This window comes from Mytilus galloprovincialis, chromosome 9 (assembly GCF_965363235.1).
Source record: "Mytilus galloprovincialis chromosome 9, xbMytGall1.hap1.1, whole genome shotgun sequence".
Classification (NCBI taxonomy): Eukaryota; Metazoa; Mollusca; class Bivalvia; order Mytilida; family Mytilidae; genus Mytilus; species Mytilus galloprovincialis.
The window spans coordinates 81,207,491-81,228,766 of NC_134846.1; the positions used below are offsets into that span (position 1 = coordinate 81,207,491).

General features: G+C 32.6%; 1 protein-coding gene across 2 annotated transcripts in view; it reads left to right on the plus strand.

Moving 5' to 3' along the window:
• LOC143046117 (meiosis-specific with OB domain-containing protein-like) overlaps positions 1 to 18,473 on the plus strand; it is a 36,815-nt gene extending 18,342 nt beyond the window's left edge. For both annotated transcript variants that reach the window (XM_076219115.1, XM_076219116.1), the window contains exons 4-13: positions 5,157 to 5,232; positions 6,569 to 6,761; positions 7,199 to 7,299; positions 8,470 to 8,522; positions 10,237 to 10,332; positions 10,667 to 10,759; positions 11,160 to 11,316; positions 12,136 to 12,349; positions 13,073 to 13,159; positions 18,295 to 18,473. In XM_076219115.1, coding sequence (XP_076075230.1) covers positions 5,157 to 5,232; positions 6,569 to 6,761; positions 7,199 to 7,299; positions 8,470 to 8,522; positions 10,237 to 10,332; positions 10,667 to 10,759; positions 11,160 to 11,316; positions 12,136 to 12,349; positions 13,073 to 13,159; positions 18,295 to 18,405 — 1,181 coding nt within the window. In that variant the 3' untranslated portion in view covers positions 18,406 to 18,473. The remainder of the gene's footprint in view (positions 1 to 5,156; positions 5,233 to 6,568; positions 6,762 to 7,198; positions 7,300 to 8,469; positions 8,523 to 10,236; positions 10,333 to 10,666; positions 10,760 to 11,159; positions 11,317 to 12,135; positions 12,350 to 13,072; positions 13,160 to 18,294) is intronic.
• Positions 18,474 to 21,276: the final 2,803 nt, after the last annotated feature.

Genomic DNA, 21,276 nt, shown 5'->3' on the forward strand with positions numbered 1-21,276 from the left:
TGAATCACTAAATACCAAAGAAAAGGAAAAACATTCAAAATGTCATTTTGTCTTTAAAAAAATGAGTTATTTCCGTTTGAACAGAAATCTTCTAATGAATAAGTATTTCATCAAAAATTTAATTCTAGAGAAAGGGCTTCAACTGAACAAAGAGAAAAGCTTAAAGCGTGAATAATGAATTCGACCTGTAACTTGTCATGATAAATCAATAAACCAAATATCAAATCAAAATCTACAAGCACAAAAAGTCTTGATTTGCCGAAATGACAGATAGACAGTGTGACAGACAGACAAACGCAGTGCAAACCTAAGTCCACTTAGACGTTAGCCGTTAGGGGACTTAAAATCAAAATCTCAAAGTATCAACAAACAGGAAAGAGATGTTCTTAGGAGAGGGAACATTCAAGATAATTTTGGAAAAGCTTTCGATTTTTGAAGAAGTAGGGTCACCTCAAATGTCTTTCTTTTATCTTTATTTAATCTGAGAGGTAAATCAAAAACTTTTATATGGCACATTATATATGCACATATAAACTTTTTTCGTAGATGAAAAAAAATGGCTACATTTTTTACATACGCTCTATTTCGAATCTAGACACTCAATGAGTGATTGCCCCTATACTTGGTTGCATTCCAATCAAAAGTTTCAAAGAGGAAGATTTGTTGAAGTATAAGTATGTTCACAACACTGTTTCATATAACAAGCTTTTTAAAAGACTGTCATCAATTGAAAGTATGTGAAAATCAGGTGCTCCGCAGGGCGCATCTTTATACAACCGCAGTGGTTGGACCCTGAACAGTTGGGGCAAATTAAAGTTGGTCACAATATTCAAGCTTGATGCTGTCTGAATTTGGATTGTGATTGCATTTTTGACCAAATAAAGGTTTTTGTTACAAATTAAATGTGGTCAAAGATCAACAAATCTATTGCACAATACTGTGCAATTGAAGATTTCTTCTTGAAAATTTTGAAAATTTTGAAAAAAAAAAATCCCTTAAAAAATTGTTTACAAATCCCCCCCCCCCCCATTTATTGAAACCCCCTTTAAGGAATAACCCTTAAACAACACAATCCCATCCTTTCCTTTTAAGTATAGAACCTTGTAGTACAATTACAGAGAGATCTATATACTTAAACCCAAGTTATTCTTTGGAAACTAGAAACATGCTTCTTTTTGGCCCTTTTTTGGCCCCTTATTCCTACATATTTTGGACAATTATTCCAAAACTTAATCCCAGCCTCCTCTTTGTTATATGGAGCTTTGTGGTACAATTTGAGAGAGATCCATACAATTACACACAAGTTATTGTCTTGAAACTAGAAAAATGCTTGTTTTTTGGCCCCTTTTTGGCCCTTAATTCCTAACTTTGAACCCATGACCCTGTCGGGAATTTAGCGCGAATATATACATGTTAACGTTGCTACTTGACTTATGTAATTATGACGTTACTTATATAGCAATGGCTAGACGTTAGAATAAACACGCATTTTATCTACTTTACACAACATTTATGGTGCCGTGACTGTCGGAAACAATGGAATCGAAGTTAAAAGCAGTACGTAGAGGACACAGAGGGCAAGTTACAAAGTTATTCAAGAAATTCGATGAGATTGAAAAGAATTCGGACTTAGACAAAGACGATGTGAAACTTATTTCGGATGCAGTTGAACAGAAACAGAAGACTATCGTGGATTTGAATGAAAAGATATTGGATTTAACGTCGGAGGAGGATGTAGAAGAGGAAATTCAAGAGTCTGATGAGTATATGTTTAATTTAGAGTCCAAACTTCGGAAAATTAGAAAAATATATTCTGATTCTATTTCTCAAAATGTTGCATCAACGTCTCTAGATCCAAATGCAAACAGTTTTACGCCATCTTACCCCACAAATTCAATGCTTACCGATGCCAATGTTATACGCAGCAATGAAACTGAAATTAATGCACAGCCAACCCATTTCGATAACTTCCGCTCCATGCAAAATAACCATCGTGACTTGCAGTCAACAAATAATTTGTACAACCAAGGCTTTTCTTCAGTATCAAATAGCAGTCAAAATCACAGATTACCTAAACTTGATTTACCGCACTTTGATGGGGAAATTTTACAATGGCAAACATTTTGGGATTCCTATGAATCAACTATTCATTTTAACAGTACTTTGACCGAGATACAGAAATTTAGTTACTTGAAGGCCCAACTCAATGGCCATGCCGCCCAAACTATTGAAGGTTTCGCACTGACAAATGCCAATTACACCACTGCCGTTAATTTGCTCAAAGAGCGTTTTGGATCGCCTCAAAAGATTATTCATGCCTACATGAAAGCTTTAATGGATCTTCCTTCACCGTCAAATGATTTGAACAGCCTAAGAAGGTACGGAGACCACCTAGAAACGTACGTAAGAGGTCTTGTATGTTTGGGTCAAACACAAGAAATGTATGGCGCGCTATTAGTACCTATAATTATTAGTAAACTACCAGTAGAAACGAGAAAAAGTATTGCCCGTGAATATGATAGCGATCATATAACTCTAAACAACCTCAGAAAAGCCATCACAAAAGAAGCGAGAATTCTTGAAGCAGGACAATTTACCGACCGCGAAGGTTTACATACTACCGCAACATTTCTGACCGAAGCTCGCAATAAAACTCAGCGAAATTTCAATACCAACAATCCACGTTTCAATGACAAAAAACGTCCATGCATCTACTGCACTGGTATACATTTTCCGGGAGATTGCACGATAATTTCTGACGTGAATGAAAGACTGAACATCGTAAAGCAAAAGAAAAAATGTTTCAACTGTCTAGGAAACCACGGTGTTTCTGAGTGTAAATCACGTAACCGATGTAAGAAATGCAACAAGAAACATCACACCAGTATTTGCGGGGAACAAGCTACAGATGGAAAAGGACAGGACAGCAAGGAGAAATCAACCGTTGTAAGCTTGGTAAAAACAGAAGAACCAGAAACCGCAGTAATGTATACCTCACAACACACAAGCGTTTTATTAAAAACAGCTATCGCACCAATATCATACGGGAAACAGATCACTGAAGCTAGTATTTTATTTGACGAAGGTGCCCAACGTTCATTCATCACTCAGAAAATAGCCGAAAAATTACAGATAAGACCAAGCGGAAGGGACACAATTGAACTGTCAGCTTTTGGAGACAAGGAAAAGAATATACGCCATTTGGATACAGCAACCGTTCAACTACATACTGACAAAGGTGATATTTTAAGCATTAATGCATTGATTGTTCCTGATATTGCAGTCCCACTTCAAAACCAGACGAAATACTTTACACGCAATTTGCCATACTTGAAAGATTTAAAGCTCGCACATCCGGCAAATAACGCTGATAGCTTTGAAATTTCACTCTTGATAGGAGCCGATTATTATTGGGATATAGTTCAAGATCACGTGATTAGAGGGGATGGACCTACAGCCGTAGCATCAAAAATTGGTTACTTGTTATCTGGACCGGTAATAAGAAACGGAGAGAAATCCTTAACTTCATCAGTTCTTTTGAATATTACTTCACACCATGCAGAGGAAAGCGATATCGAGAAATTCTGGAATCTAGAATCGTTAGGAATACGTTTACCACAACAGAACGATGAGGAGAGTTTTGTAAAGATTTATCAACAAGACTGTATCAAATTTGAAAACGAACGTTATTCTGCCAAGTTGCCATGGAAACTGGAACTTCCGGATCGACCTATACTATACCCGCTCGAAATCCGAACAAACATTAACAATTTAGATGACAAAAATGATGATACTTCAAAAGAGAGATTGACACGAGTTCTACCAAAACGAGAGACATCTGTTCGAGCTCGAGAGAACATCAAGAAATAGACTACCCAAAAGTGATAGACGTTAAAAGTGAATTATTTGAATTTGTTTTAGAAAGACAATTAATTATTTGATTTTCAGTAATATCTATTCGATTGACATTATACGTAATTGATAATTTCATATTTTAACTTTTGCCGGCCCCGAGAATGTCGGGAATTTAGCGCGAATATATACATGTTAACGTTGCTACTTGACTTATGTAATTATGACGTTACTTATATAGCAATGGCTAGACGTTAGAATAAACACGATCTATACACAACGCATTTTATCTACTTTACACAACAGACCCATTTAAATGAATCCAAACCTTCTACGTGTGGTTTTAAACATTATGATACAATATCAGAGCAATTGAAATACTTATAAACAAATTATTATCCTTAAACTATAAAATGCTTGTTTTGGGCCCCTTCTTGGCCCTTAATTCCTAAACGGTTGGGACCATCATCCCCAAAATCGATCCAAACCTTCCTTTTGTGGTATTGAACCTTCTGAAAAAAAATCATAACGATCTATACACTTAAAGTAAAGTTATTGTCCGGAATATAAGTCTACTTTGATCAGTTTTAGTTAAAATATTAAGGGGCAAAAACTATTACAATTAGTGCATTTTATAGATATTTGGGAGCATTTTTTTACCAATTTCCCAAAATTTGCCAGGCTAAATTTTTTTACTTGTCTTAGAACTGATATGCACCTTTAAAAAAATCCTAAAAGTTGAAAAAAATAAATATGATCTTGAGAGAAAACACCTACTGAGTACATGTACTACATGCAAGTTATCTAATACATCTGTTGCACGAACCTCTCTGGCAACCTGCCAAAAGGTAAAAAAATGTCAAAATGCATTTTTTTTATAATGTTCTTTGCAAAATATAACAAGATAATGCTATATTTAAGAGATATATCAATTATCCAGACCTTTAAAAAGTACCTAAATATGGTGATTTTTCTTGCATTTTTTTTTTACTAATTCACAAATATGCAAATAAGGCTGTTAAATGAAAAATAGTGTGAATTTACAAAAAAATTTTTTTTATCTTAACTCCTAAATACCCAAAGATTTTGGAAATATATATAATGTTGCCCAGTTATAACTACCAATTTGGACGAAATTTGAGATTTTGCATGGTTTTATGGCAGACTGGCTCTTAAAAACCATATATTTAGAAGAGACATTTTAATTTCACAATAGCACTTATATAATGGCTAAATTGGTAATATTAATTGTATATTATAAAATAATTTAACAGTTGAATATATATTTGATTTTTTTTTTACAGTTTGTTTATCAAATGTTCAAGTGCAGGCCAAACCACAAGATGGTAGTGATGAGAAATATAAATCTGCTACACCAGTGTAAGAAATTGTCAATTTTGAACCTTTTTAAACAGTCTATACCATTAACCACTACTATGATGCTCCAAACTAGTAACATTTTATTCAGACTATTAGGTATTTGAAAAATGTCTAAATATAGCCTAATAGGAATAGTAATTGGAAAAGATTTTGGTGCAGACTGTTTAAACACTTGATGATTATCATTCATATTTAAGGATTAAGAACAATTTATTTTGTTTTACCAAAACGAAAATTATGGGATCAGATATCTACACTAGCAGGTGCTCAATCTCCTATTAAAGGGTATTTATAAAATATGCATGGGTTTTAAAAAGAAACTGATTCAGAGATGGCTTTGGTGATCTGATATTTTCTTCGATAGACGTTAATTTTCTATTTTTGATCAGAAAATAACTTAATTGTAGATAATTTTAAGATAAAATTGTCTGCAGCGGAAGGGATATTAAGTGTTATCCATGTCTGTCTGTATGTCCCAAAATAAGTTTCTCTTCATTAACTTTAGTTTGACTCAACCAAATGTTATGAAACTTATACACAATGCTTTTTACAACAAAACTGAGATTTAATTTGAATTTGGGTGGTGCCACTTTTACATTTCTCTACTTATGTCCCTTTATAATGTTATATGCAAGTGTGGGCATCATCTGTGTCCCATTCTCCATTTATTATTAAAAAAAAAACTCAGTTATTCCAAGCACATTTTTCACAACTTTAAACAAATGAGACATTTTTCACCCTTGTATATAATAGGTCTTCTGTTGGGTAATCTGTTGTAACTTGTAGGAAAATTTTGATTTTCATTGCATGTCATGTCATTTTGTCAGTTTTCTTAGTTTTTCATTTATTTGTTTTACATTTAATTTCTGAAAATCCTCATCAATGCAATTACATATGATAATAACATAAATTTATGTACGGTACCAATGAAACCAAATATATCTACAGCTCATTTACAGAATCACATGCAGATTTTTTTTTCAATAAAAAGTTTTAAGAGGCAAGAAAGACTAAGCAAATTAGTTTTTTTGCCCAATTTTCATTCTCCAAGATAATTTTGACATTGCTGACAAAATAGGTCTTACTTGCTAGCAGAAAATTGACAGCCAACAATGACGTATGGTGCTTTGATAAGTTTGATTGAATAATAGTGAATAGTATGCCTATAAACCAGGTGACAAATGCATGCTCATTGTAGCCTCAAAAATTTCTCTCTAACTTATTCAACTATTGTAATATTTAACAAAGAAAGTTTGAATTTTAAAGCTGCCTTTTCTGTTAAAAAAGTAGGTATTTTAAATGTTTTACAATAATCATTATCCTTTTATTTTTTCAGACCATTCTGTCTGAGTGGAAGTGAGAATCATTCCAATATAGAGTGGTATAATGGACCAGAAAGTGACACTCTGCTTCAGTTGCAGCATGTACCTATTAAAGCCACTAATGATTTTTACACATTAGAAGACATTCAAGCTAATGGACAAGGATTACATGGAGAACATGTTAACTTACTTTGTGTAGTCAGAAAGGTACCACATTTTTCAGTAACAACAAACTTTGGTATATTTTTATTTATTCACAGGTCACACATCAAGCATTTCTTACTAACAAGGTTCATTTTGAAATTGTCTTTTTCTCTGATGGAAAGTAGATTTTAGAAAACCAAGAATATCTTCTTTTAATATGTACCGGTATTTTATATATTTTTCTAAATAAAAATTTCATTAATGGAAAATATTTCATATTGGCTAAATAAAATAGAGCATTAAAGTAAAAAAGATAATATGACAGTTTACTGTGCAAGTTTCATATATGGTTTAAATGGACTTTACCTGTATTCATACTTGAACTCTTTTGAATCTATTGATAACAACTTTCATTAAAAAATATGTGAAATGTCAGATAAAACCTATTTATTTTCCCTTCCCTAGAATCCTACAGTAACAGTATTGTTTACGTTTTACAGGTTGGTCAAGTTAAGGAGATAACTACCAAAGCAGGAAGACATACACAGAGATGTGAACTGAGGATACTTGATGAGACCTGTCCTTCTTTTGCTTTGGTGCTGTAAGTAAACATTTAAGAAAGATGTAAGAGGTTATTATCCTTTTGAAAATTTCATGAAAATTACATCCATGAAATATCTTATGTAAAGAAAAAATATTTATTATTAATAATCTTTCCACTGGTACAAAAATGTACTTTCTCACACAACTTTCTAGTTGAAAAATAGGCATTTATGCTTATTACAAATTTCTTAAATTGACAATTTCAAATACATACACATTCAAGTTTTAACAAATCTAAAGAAATGACAATAAAAGTCATAAAAATTCTTGTTTAAATTACAGAAATGATTTCCCCTGGAAATATATATAAAGTGGAGGAGAGAATTATACTTGAAATGACAATAAAAGTCATAAAAAATCTTGCTTAAATTACAGAAATTATCTCCCCTTGAAATATACATAAAGTGGAAGAGAGAAATATACTTGAGAAATTACAATCAAAGTCATAACAATTCTTTTTAAATTACAGAAATTATTTCCCCTGGAAATATACATATAGTTGAATCGACTGAGTTGAATAGAGAAATATACTTGAGAAATAACAATAAAAATCTTAAAAGTTATTGTTTCAATTACAGAAATTATCTCCCCTGGAAATATACATAAAGTGGAAGAGAGAAATACACTTGAGAAATTACAATAAGTCATAAAAATTCTTGTTTAAATACAGACATTATCTCCCGTGGAAATATACATGAAGTAAAAGAGAGAAATACACTTGAGAAATTACAATAAAAGCATAAAAATTCTGGTTGAAATACAGAAATTATCTCGCCTGGAAAATGAATATTAATGATTGATTGATTGTTGGTTGCTTAATGTCCAGTGGCAAGTTATTCATGCATGTTCAGGATGAGAACAAATTAACATAAAATATAATATATGGGTACTGTAAGAGAGGCCATCAAGGATGAAAAAAATAATAGTGTGTTATGCTGCTATAAGGAAGAATTTACAATGCTGATAATTCTTCGTCTTTTTGGCTATAAGTAATTATGTCATATAATGAGGCAATATGTTGCCCATTTATACTGTGTTTGACATTATTTGATGTTTATGGTGGTGTGTAAATATTTCTGACAATTATGACATCTGTCAACTGATAATAAATCACAGCTCAGCTGCTATTTTGCGTCAAATAATATGTGTGCTTAATTTCATTTTGTAGATGGGATAAAGAATTGATAGACTTAGCTCTAACATGGGTGCCATTGGAGACTGGTAACACTTTAAATGATATAATTACTGAACTTTAAGTTAATAAGAAATAAAAAAAATCTTTATTTTTATGCCCCTGCCATTTATGCCGCCGCCATTTATGCCCCCGCCATAGCAGAGGAGGCATTAAGTTTTACCCTTGTCTGTACGTAAGTCCCAAAAATGGTTTCCTTTCTCTAACTTAAGTTTGCCGCAACCAAATGTTATGAAACTTATCCACAATGCTTATCACCTCTAAACACAGATCAAGTTTGAATTTTGGTGGTGTCACTTTCACTGTTCTAGAGTAATGCCCTTCACAAATGGAAAAATTGCTGAATTTTGTTTCTGTTCTCTAACTTTAGTTTGCCTCTACCAAATGTTGTGAAACTTATCCACAATGCTTATTACCACAAAACACAGATCAAGTTTGAATTTTGGTGCGTCACTTTTACCTTTCTAGAGTTATGCTTCTTTACAAATTGAAGAATTGGTGATTTTTTTGTTTCTGTTATCTAACTTCAGTTAGCCTTAACCAAATGTTATGAAATTTATGCTCGTACTAATTAACACAAAACACAGTTCAAATTTGAATTTGGTGGCATCACTTTTAACATTCTAGAGTTATGCCCCTTTACTAATGGAAAAATTTGTGATTTTTATTTGTTTTCGTTCTCTAAGTTAGGTTTGCCTCAGCTAAATATTATGGAACTTTTAAACAATGCCTATTACCACAAACTCAGATCAAGTACAAATTTGGGTAGTGTCACTTCATAGTTCTTGAGTTAAGTCCCTTTATAACGTTATATGTAAGTGGGGGTATTTTCTGTACCCCATGAACACATCCCCATTTATTTTTAATTGTTTTATATATCACATATTTTTTTTTAACATGTAATGCCAAAAATCATACATACATGATTTATTTACAATATCAACAAACAGTCAATTCCCACTAATTTAAATGTTCAATCGAGACAAAATTTCCCTTGAATGTACACTTTTTCAAACCTCAAAATCAAGTGTCCATAAAAAAACAAATATATTTTCGTCAATCCACAAAAATTGGTACTCACAAACATTAATGGATCCATGTGTATACAATATCTCGGTAAAGATATATAAAGAGAAATATACGTAATTTGATATTCACTGCACTTTAAACACACTATATTTGACTCATTAGTAGTACCGGGTAGTTTCAATTGCCATACAAGTAGTAATTAGTCCATCTAGCCAAAGGAATAGCCTTTTTGTCAATTTAAAAAATATATAATTATACATGTATCAATAACTTCTTTACATTTGGATACATGTCTATTTCAAATCTTGGTGAAAATAGACAAAATATATATATATAAAGAAAAAAGATAAAATTACTAATAAGTTTTCTCTTGGAATTAACATTTCCCACAATCTGCAGATTTTCATAAAATGTCATTCATTGTAAAAAATAAAAATCAGTTTTTTATTGATATGTAAGTTGTATGACATCATAATAAATATCATCAAGTAACAAAATGTCATTCTGTATTAAGACCCAAAATACCATCGTCCCTTATACTGCTTCACATTTGAAGTTTTTGTTCTGAAGTCTTTTGAATCAATTTTACATAAAAACAATTTGTTGATCCTATTTGAATTCTGTATTATTTCTTTGTATATGCCTTCTGGTTCAATTTCATTGATTTGATCCCATACAGGACATTTATTGTGTAATTATTTTTATTTTCTACAGTTATATTTGCTGCTGATGTAAAAGTAACTTACGATGACTTCAGATCAACAATGATAGCAACTGCTGACTCCAAGACAATTGTGACAGTCAATCCAGGTCTGTTAGAAGAGTGAAACGTATCAACCTTTTAATATTTACATAAGTTTCATTTGATTCTGGTATTCTAATTAGTCGATAAGTTTATTAAGTTTTACGACCCAACTACAAACCCATATTTACTGGTTTTATCAAGCGGCCATATCTTAGCACTGGAGTAGTCATAATTGGTTAAAAAAAATATTTATTAAAGATTATTTATTGCACCATGACAAGTTATAGGTCAAGTCAGAATTTTGTTCCATTACAATGAATTATTAACCAGTAGGTGACTATGTATTGCCATGCAATACTCACAGAATGCTTTTTAAACCAAAAATATTTTTATTATCAGATACATTAGAAGCTCAAAGTTTATATCAGTTTGCACATTCCCAAGATTTTCAAGATGGTGATCAGAGTTCAGGCAGTAAAACAGACCCAAGCTGTATGTTTGTTAAACAAAGAATTGTTTGTTAATATACAATAATTATTATTAAAAACAACTTATAGATAAACTGGTTAAACTGGTGGCTAAATATGCTAAAAATATGCAAAAAAAAACATTTACACTCTAAATTGTTTAAATAATATAAAGACAGTTTGAAGGAATTTTAAGTTCATAAGATATTTTTCCATTTCAACATAACTTAGTTTTGATATGTCAAATATTATGTCATCCTTTGTTATTCTATGCTCAATAGTTAAGTTTACATAAAAATAAGAAGACATACATGAATTTGTCACATTTAACTTTACAGGTATAACTAGCTGCTTCTTAGACAAATATTTATGTCATTTCTTTTGAAATCAAATTGACTTATATAGTGATGTGAATTTCACTTCAGTGGACAGCATTACAGATGTGTACAATATCAGCCAAATAAAACAGATAATGGAAGATTTATCTAAGGAATGGAAACCCACACAGTATGGTATTGTCTATGTTTTCCTAACTATGTTTAATATTGACACAGAAGGAGGTGGTGTATTAAGGTTTAGATGGTAAGTTCCATTGAATTTTCTGTCATTTTTTTTTTTTTTAAAGAAATGTATGCCCACTTACATGAATAAGATACTTTAGTTAAGGCTTAAATTGTTAATTTATTAATCTTTGAATATTATTAATATAAAAAAGAGTTTTGAGGTATTCATCAAAGAGACAGCAACCCAGTATTAAAAACAAAATTTGTCGTTTCGACTATTCCTCCTAGAATTGGACAGTGATCTAAATATATTTAATTCTTAGTTGGATTTAAATTTATGATACTATTTGTTTGTCAGAAATGATCAATGTGCCATATTGATACTTTGAGTGAAATCTTTTTTATGCCCCACCTACAATAGTAGAGGGGCATTATGTTTTTTATGCCCCACCTACGATAGTAGAGGGGCATTATGTTTTCTGGTCTGTGGCTCCGTTCGTCCGTTCCTTTGTTCGTCCCGCTTCAGGTTAAAGTTTTTGGTCAAGGTAGTTTTTGATGAAGCTGAAGTCAAATCAATTTGAAACTTAGTACACTTGTTGCTTATGATATGATCTTTCTAATTTTAAAGCCAAATTAGACTTTTGACCCCAATTTCACGGTCCACTGAACATAGAAAATGAAGGTTAAAGTTTTTGGTCAAGGTTGTTTTTGATGAAATTGAAGTCAAATCAACTTGAAACTTATAACACATGTTCCCTATAATAGAATCTTTCTAATTTTAATGCCAAATTAGATTTTTTTTTACCCTATTTCACAGTCCATGGAACATGGAAAATGATTGAGTGGGGCATCTGTGTACTTTGGACACATTCTTGTTTAAACATAATTTATTTTACAGTGAGAAATGTAGAGAAACAGTATATGAGGACAGAGGATATTTGTGTTCCAATGTAGAATGTACGCAGGGTGCTTTAGCTATGTTTGATACTTCAGTCATTGATAAACAACCAGTAGTAGAGTATTCAGTTCCTGTATCTATATCTGACCATACAGGCACAATTGAACATTGTTTTATTGATGGTACAGTGATGGAAAATCTCTTAGGAATAAAGGTATGATCTCATTGCAAAACCAAGGGTCAAAATTTGGGTCAGCCCAATATTTTAACTAGACTAGACACAATAGTTTAATGATGAATTTTGACAGCTGAAACTGAAAAGGATTATTGCCTTAATTTCATTTTAATCTGCCTTTGTATCTTAATGATGTAACATTAAGTGAATTGAAAATCATATATGAGAAGAAATTTTAAGGTCCAAGTGAATTAACCACACAGTCAGTCAGATCAAAGAAAAACTTTGTAAAATGAGCGATAACACTATTTATATATCTACATGTATATAGCATTTTCATTTCTTTATGTGTTGAATTATTATTTTTACCTCCACTTTGGGGTTATACATTAATGATTGAACATTTTTCTGATGATCCTTCTATATTATACAGCGTCTTGATTAAGGAATGATTGATGTTGTGTGTGGAATTTTTTTTTAGATCTTGACCTTTTCTGTGATTGTAAGATCTACAGGGCAGTCATTCTTGTTTGCCAATACTTTGAGTTTTTATTATACCCACAGACACAGAGCATTTAATTATTAATTGATTGAAAGCATTTTACAAAGATGAGCTATTTTCTCATATTTTGATACAATATTGATCTTACAAAAAAAGTCATTAGTCACAATATTAATATATATTGTATATCAACAAAACAAAACCAAGAAAATGAATATGAATGTGTACAAAATAAAGTAATGTATATATATATTTTTCAGGCTGAAGTTTTCAGAGATTTGAATATTGATAAAAGAACACAAATGAAGTGGAACTTTCTTCTAGAAAGATGTAAACTGTATTTCAAGGTAACACTATTTTTTACAATGTAGGTATGGCAGTATAATGCTCACTGCCAGTATGAGTAGTCAATGGTGAAATATTTTTTATTTCTAGAACTTTAAAAATTGGTGCTCTCTACAAGTATGCAGAATAAAAGTGAGAGCAAAGACAGGTCATTTTTTAGTGGGATTGATGTGTCTAAGTAGAATAATATTCCTCTTAGCCTTGGTAAAAAGCATATTTAAAATCTTACTCAGTACATATAGTTAGTTAAGTGCATGCCATGGTATCTTTATATCACATACTATATCTACAATATGGATGTAGTATTTGGCACTGGAAAATTAGCAGTCCAGATGTTAATCAATTATTTAATTTTAAAATAAAGACATTTATAAATAAATGACAAGAATGGCAGTGCCTTATATTAAGAATACATGAATATTTTTCTTAGAATGTCAACTTGACAAATTGTGAATTTGATTTAGTTTATAAAAGTACTTAATTTTCTTCTAGATGTCCAACAATTAAGAATTGAATGCTTCTTTTTGTAACTTCATTGGGGTGTAAAAGTGCTGACCGAAGTACATTTTGTATGAAGCGCGGAAGTGCTTCATTACAAAAATGTGCACACGGTCAACACTTTTGCAACCCTATAAAGTTACAAAAAGAAGCATTCAATACTTATAATTACATTTTTTAGCTAGGGTCATGAAAACACGATTTTTATCAATTTTTTATTTAATTCACCTGTGCACTTTATTGTCGGACCTCGTGTTATCATGAATGATAAGTTTTATTGTGTAATGCAATTGCTTAAGGAATAACATGTGATGTGCAGTTAGCCAATCAGAGTAGTGTATTGTATTGAAATGGGGGTCCCTTGGAATGGAACTTGTTTTCCCTAAAATTGTGTGATGATGTTGTTAAAACCTTACCGTTAATTGACTGTTCCTATTATACATTTCTTGTGTAACTATTGTTTGTTAATTTTTTATTATTCTTGTCTATGTTTTTACAATCGGAACAGCTGTGAATTGTTTACTTTAAATGACGTACAACACAATGACGTCATAACCTATTTTTGTTATGACGTCGGCTCTGGATTTGGTTATTTGAGGTGAATGGTAAACCAAATCGGTAGATTGGTTTAATTTAGTATAAATACGGCAGAGAAAACGGATAAAACTTCAGTATGACTTTAACCTGGGTAAGTATAAACACACGCTAATTCCAAGCGATTTATATATACATGTACTGAAACCATTTACCAGACTTAGTAGTAACCAGACTATTTCCGTATAATGGGGGTTTGTTAATTCCTTAACCAGTTGCATTTAGAGAATAACTTCCTCAAGAGAAACGTTATCTTTTGACATTGAATTTGATTTACCATTTGCCGATAACCAAACTAAACTTTCGAGGTATTTATATTTCCGCTATCCATTTTCTTTATGATATTCTAATAAAGTACGGTATTTATATGTTAGACTGAAATACTGTTAAGTTATATACTATTTGTATGAATTGTAAATATTTAACGCATCTTGAAGTTAATACAAGTTGATTTTTATTTAACAAGTCTGTTATTCTTACAAAAACCTAAACGGAACCAAACTAAGATCTACCGGAATACCACAAAGTACCACAAAAACCTATACAGAACCATCCTTAGATATACCGGAATACATCAAAGTACAACGATACCAGAGTACCACGCTACCAAAGAAGGGTCGCCAGTTATAACTTTAGTTCATATATACTTATACATTGATATAAAACACATTCTTATAGCAACACACTAAGGGTTACACATTTATAGTTTAACATCAAAGCCTGACCGCTCAGTTTTCGTTACAGTATTATAATGAAACATACATCTAATGTAATCATTATACAGACAGTTCTTGAAATATTTGCATGAGCTACAAACAAGATAAAAATCTGAATTTAGTCATGTGCATGATTTTTATGCAGTTAAGCTGCATTATGCGAGCACCCTAGATTTGTGTTCTACCCAATAAATGCTGAAATACTTGCCATTGTTATTATCTAGCTCGCTACTATGTTATATATAACTAATTGAACACTTTTTTAATACTTTTTATTCTGGATTACAAAAAATATGACCAGAAAAACTTTTAAACGATCGTCGATTTATCCAAAAGTTTTGAAGTTACACATAGGAAGTAGTGCTTATTAAGAATCCTTGTGTAGTTCATTATGACTTGTGCTTTTGGCCAAGATGTCAAAGAACAATCGTATGAAATATTTAATCGCCGAAAATCTCTAAAGACAAGTAGTTTAAATTTCCCAAATGGCAAAAGTCGTAGGAATATTGTTTGTCATCAATACGTAGTACAACTACGTCAGTAGTCTATTATATAATAAGTTCAACTGTTCATGCTGTTGGCGGCAATTTCAAATTAGAAAAAGAAATTTTCGTATCTTTTCAATTTGGAGGCAGGTGTGCAAATTAGCGTTGTTCCGAGGTCCGCGACATTCCACTTTTGCAAGCGGAATTTCGACTAGGATAGTTGGTTTCTAGCTACGCCCGACGTAGTCACCTTCCACTTGAAAGAAAATAAGAATTAACTTTGCAAACCTGTTCACCAAAGTCTCCAATTAAACGAGCTAAAAACTTATTTTTATCATTATTATTCATGACAGCGATGTTCATTTTGTTCAACCGCTAGCTTTATACAGAAAATCGCCGATAAATATTGTATAAATTCGAGTAAAATCGTATCTGATTGACAAAAACAACATTGTAAACACATAACAATGGCGGCTGTAAAGACACAACTTTACAATATCGGATCCGATTCCGGAAGCGAATAAGGGTAATTCCGGGTTTGGCGGTCAATTACAAAATAAATCCAAGCAGGTGAAAAAATACATCCATGCATGGTAAATGAATATAAACACTAGAATTGTAAACCAAAAGATATATGTAAAAGAAAGAAAAAGCAGAAAAAATATTCAATACAGAAACTCAAAATTCTTTATGACAAATTTCAATTTAAAAATCCAATACAACGTGACAGCTGGGAACAGTATATCTAACAATATACATGTTCATGGTCACAGTCTAAATTTTCTTTATCAGTGATAAATGATGATAATGCATGTGAGATGCTTTTTAAGTGTAAACATATTACTGCAATTTCGAAGGGTTATTTTTTTATCTCAATTTTGAAGGGTCAATTAAAGTAGCTGAAAGTTTCTTTCTTTATTTTCACAAATAATGCAACTATATTATATATACCTGAATGTAAGTAAATCATATGATATATAGGTAGCATCCTTTGGGCCACCCACCCCTAATCCATATGAGGGGCAGATCCAGGATTTTAGGTTAGGAGGGGCGCAAACTTAAATTTTCTCCGAGCCGAGCGAGGCTAAAAAAAAATTGAGGTAAAATTATCGGAATATTCTTTATTAAGCTGAGAACAACCCATGCTTTGCATACATGTATATATTCATGTTTGTGACAATATAACAAATCAGATGAAATATAGGGGAGTCCCTTGGGTCACCCCACCCCTCCTGTTTTATAATTTAAAAATGGTGGAGATCCCCACCCCTAAACCATATATTCATGTATGGGACAATATAACAAATCAGATGAAATATAGGGGGAGTCCCTTGGGTCACCCCACCCCCTCCTGTTTGAGAATTTGAAACCCGTTGAGATCCCCACCTCTTAACCATATATATTGATGTACGGGAAAATATAACAATTCAAATGAAAGATGGGGGAGTCCCTGGGGTCACTGTACACCCTCCTGTTTGAGAACTTGGAAATGGTCAAGATCCTCATCCTAAACCATATATACTCATGTATGGGACAATATAACTAATCACATGAAATAGGGGAAGTCCCTGTGGTCACCCTAACCCTCCTATTTGAGAACTTGGAAACGGTCGAGATCCCCACACCAAAACAATATATATTCATATATGGGCCAATATAACTAATTAAATGAAATATAGGGGGAGTCCCTGGGGTCACCCTACCCCTCCTGTTTGAGAACTTGGAAACCAATGAGATCCCCACCCCTAAACCATATATATTTATGTATGGGACAATATAACAAATAAAATGAAATGTAGGGAAGTCCCAAGGGTCACCCTAACCCCAGTGGCGGATCCAGAAATTTTCATAAGTGGGGGCCCACTGACTGACCTAAGAGGGGGCTCGCTCCCAGTCACGCTTCAGTGATTCCCTATATAAGCAACCAATTTTTTTCCCAAAAAATCCTCTCCCCTCCTACCTGTTTGAGAACTTGAAAACCGTTGAGATCCCCACCCCTAAATTATATATATTCATATGTATTGGACAAAATAAAAAATCATTTACATTTACTATGGGTAATTCGGTCAGACCTCACCTTTGATCCCTGTTGTAGTGAACATTTGTCTGATTCGTGTCTCATAACTTTTGTACTATAGAACACAAATTCAGTTTTCTTTTCAGGGAAACCAGTCCATTCATACTATTACATGTTCATACTAAGTCAACTTGAACTTCTAGCAGTCAAATAAAACCAAGGTTAACTACCAAGTAGAACAACTGCAATCATTGGGAACTTGTACCACTGCAGACTCACCATAAAAAATATACATTGCTATATGCATTGCTTTTGAAACCTTGATAACGTATAAATTATTTGCCTTAATAAATAAATCATTAGATAAACATAAATGTACTATATATGAATGTTTAATGTTGAGGCAACTTTGCCACAGTTTTCATAATTACGGTTGCCTTGGTTTTTGGTTAACTGCCTTCAGCGCTTACAGCGCTTTGATTCATTTTCAACATGTGTTTTTTTTTTTGGGGTGAAAATAAAGTCAACTTAAAGATTATGTCAACAAACAAATTGGAATTCCATAATTTGGAGGTTTTTCCATCTTTTGAAGAATATGCAGTTTTACCTGAGTGTACTTACATCATAAATGTTAATTTTTTATAACAACTGTTTTTGTTTACATGCAACAAACTTGAAATACACTGACTGTTTTTTATTAAAGTATTAAAACTTATTGATGTCCTTCTGAGTGAATTAACAGAAATCAAAATAGATCAATGCAAACAAGAAAAAGTTTGTAAACATTTTGAAATAGGAGATAATTAATCCATTTTTTTTAATTGCAGATTTTCAAGTCAAGTAGTGGAGGGACTGAGAATAAAAGTGTATTCAGGATAATGTCATTAAAACCTGCTAAAGTACAGGACTGTGTTCAAAATTTTATCAGAGAAATGTGAATATACACTGAACTCAAGTTTGTTATTAATATATCTGTGATACTTGTAAAATAAATATTGAAATCCAATGCATTATGTTTGTTTCATTTTATTGTGGCAATAAAGCTGTTTTTTAGATGAATTCCAGAGGGATATGCATATTTCAGTAATTTATGATGGATTGTATATTATGCTGTTCATACGGTAACACTTCATCTACTGTCAAATGATATAACATCTTTTCATATACCAGTACGAGACATAGACCTAACCACGAAAACTTAACCTTGTTCACTGATTTATGAAATGAGGTTGAGGACAAGTGAGAACTGTCTAATGGGCATGAGGACCTTGCAAGGTACGCACGTACCAAATATAGCTATCCTTTTACTCTTAATAAGAGAGAAATTAAGAATACTAAAAATCTGAACTTTTTTAAATAGTCACTGAACCATGAAAATGAGGTCAAGGATAATGGACAGACGGAAACTTCATAAGATAAGGCATCTATACAGTCTGCACGGTTAGCCACTAGTCCGATGCCCCAGACTAGTCAAATTTGGTTCGGACTAGTAAAGTTTTTGCAAAACTTTGTTTGGCCCAATAAGAAAAATGTCAGAATATTGGTCTTCGGACTAGTAGTTGAAAAAGTTTTTGGTGCAGACTGTCTATATACAAAGTATGAAGGATCATTGTCTTCTACCTTCTGAAATATAAAAGCTTTAAGAGGTTAGTTAACGTTGCCAGTACATTATTCCTATGTTGAGCTTTCTGTGACAAATTGTGGTAAAATTCAGGTGAGCCCACTGATGGATATGTCAATTACTCGGGAGAAAAAACAAACTTGCAAGTCTTGGCTGAAGCCTGAATTAAAGGTCAAGTACAAAGGACCTAAGGCAGACTTCTAAAATATCTTCTAATTAACACAACTACCATATAAACTTTCACACTCTTCGCAGAACAATAAAAAATCATCATTAAAGCATAGGTGGGTATTACTTCTATGACTAAGGTAAAGGACAATATCAAAATAATTTTTTGGGGTACAAAGTGAGAATTAAGGTCACTGAAAATCATTAAGTGAGGCAGCTGCTGGCAGTAAAAAATCTCCTTTTTCACACAACTAGTTTAGAACAAAAGTGCTCACGTTGAAATGTCTCAAATTGACATTATGTTGATAGCTTTACTACAAGTATCACATAAACTTACATTAACACAATGCAAGTAAATGAGGTCAAGGTTAGACAAACCAAATAAGAAATACATGTACAACATTTAATACACCAGATTTTTGATTATTTTGAGTTTTTAACAACTTTATAGCACCGTTTTTGGGCCATTATGTAACAGCTAGTTTTTCTTGGTGGAGGAAGCCAAAAACCCAACCTTTGTTAGGAAAACTGACAATCCTAGTCAATTAATATGTCAAGTGCACCTGCAAGACCAGGTTTCATACTCGCCCCAAGTGTCGAGTGGCTTGTTATTACAGTAATAACTTCTTTGACACTTGGGCCAGGCCTCTATAATACACCAAATATAATTGACCTATTGTTTATAGTTCTCAACAGACATAACCAAGACAAGAGTGCACACACTGAAATGTCTCACCTTCTATACTAATCATTGATATTATGTTAATATCATAGTCCTAAGTATAAAGCTAAGCTTTATTACAACTGTCACATAAACTTAACATTAACCAAGATAACTAAACAAAGACCAATGAACCTTGAAAATGAGGTCAAGGTCAGATGAACCATTCCAGGCAGACATGTACAGCTAACAATGCTTCTATACAACATATATAGTTAACCCATTACTTATAGTATAAGAAAAATAGACCAAACCACAAAAACTTAACACAGTGCAATGAACCGTGAAAATGAGGTCACAGTCAAATAAAACCTGCGCAACTGACATAAAGATCATAAAATATTTCCATACACCAAATATAGTTGACCTATGGCATATAGTATTAGATAAAAAAAGACCAAAACTCAAAAACCCAACTTTGACCACTGAACCATGAAATTGAGGTTAAGGTCACATGACATCTGCCCTCTAGACATGTACACCTTACAATCATTTCATACAACAAATATAGTAGACCTATTGCATATAGTATGAGAAAAACAGACCAAAACACAAAAATTTAACTGTAACCACTGAACCATGAAAATGAGGTCAAGGTCAGATGACACCTGCCAGTTGGACATGTACACCTTACAGTCCTTCCATACACCGAATATACTAGCCCTATTGCTTATAGTATCTCAGATATGGACTTGACCACCAAAACTTAACCTTGTTCACCGATCCATGAAATGAGGTCGAGGTCAAGTGAAAACTGTCCGACAGACATGAGGACCTTGCAAGGTACGCACATATCAAATATAGTTATCCTATTACTTATAATATGAGAGAATTCAACATTACAAAAAAATTGAACTTTTTTTTTCAAGTGGTCACTGAACCATGAAAATGAGGTCAAGGACATTGGACATGTAACTGACGGAAACTTCGTCACATGAAGCATCTATATACGAAGTATGAAGCATTCAGGTCTTCCACCCTCTAAAATATAAAGCTTTTAAGAAGTGAGCTAACACCGCCACTGCCGCCGCCGGATCACTATCCCTATGTCGAGCTTTCTGCAACAAAAGTTGCAGGCTCGACAAAAACTAAACATTGACCAATGAACCATGAAAATGATGTCAAGGTTAGATGAACCATGCAATACAGACAATAACACATTACAATCTATCAATGCATTAAATAGTTGATCTATTACTTATAGCATACATGAAAACTAACATTGAACAATGAAGCATGAAAATGAGGTCAGTCAGATATCTGCTAGACAGGCATACACACCTTACCATCCTTCCATAC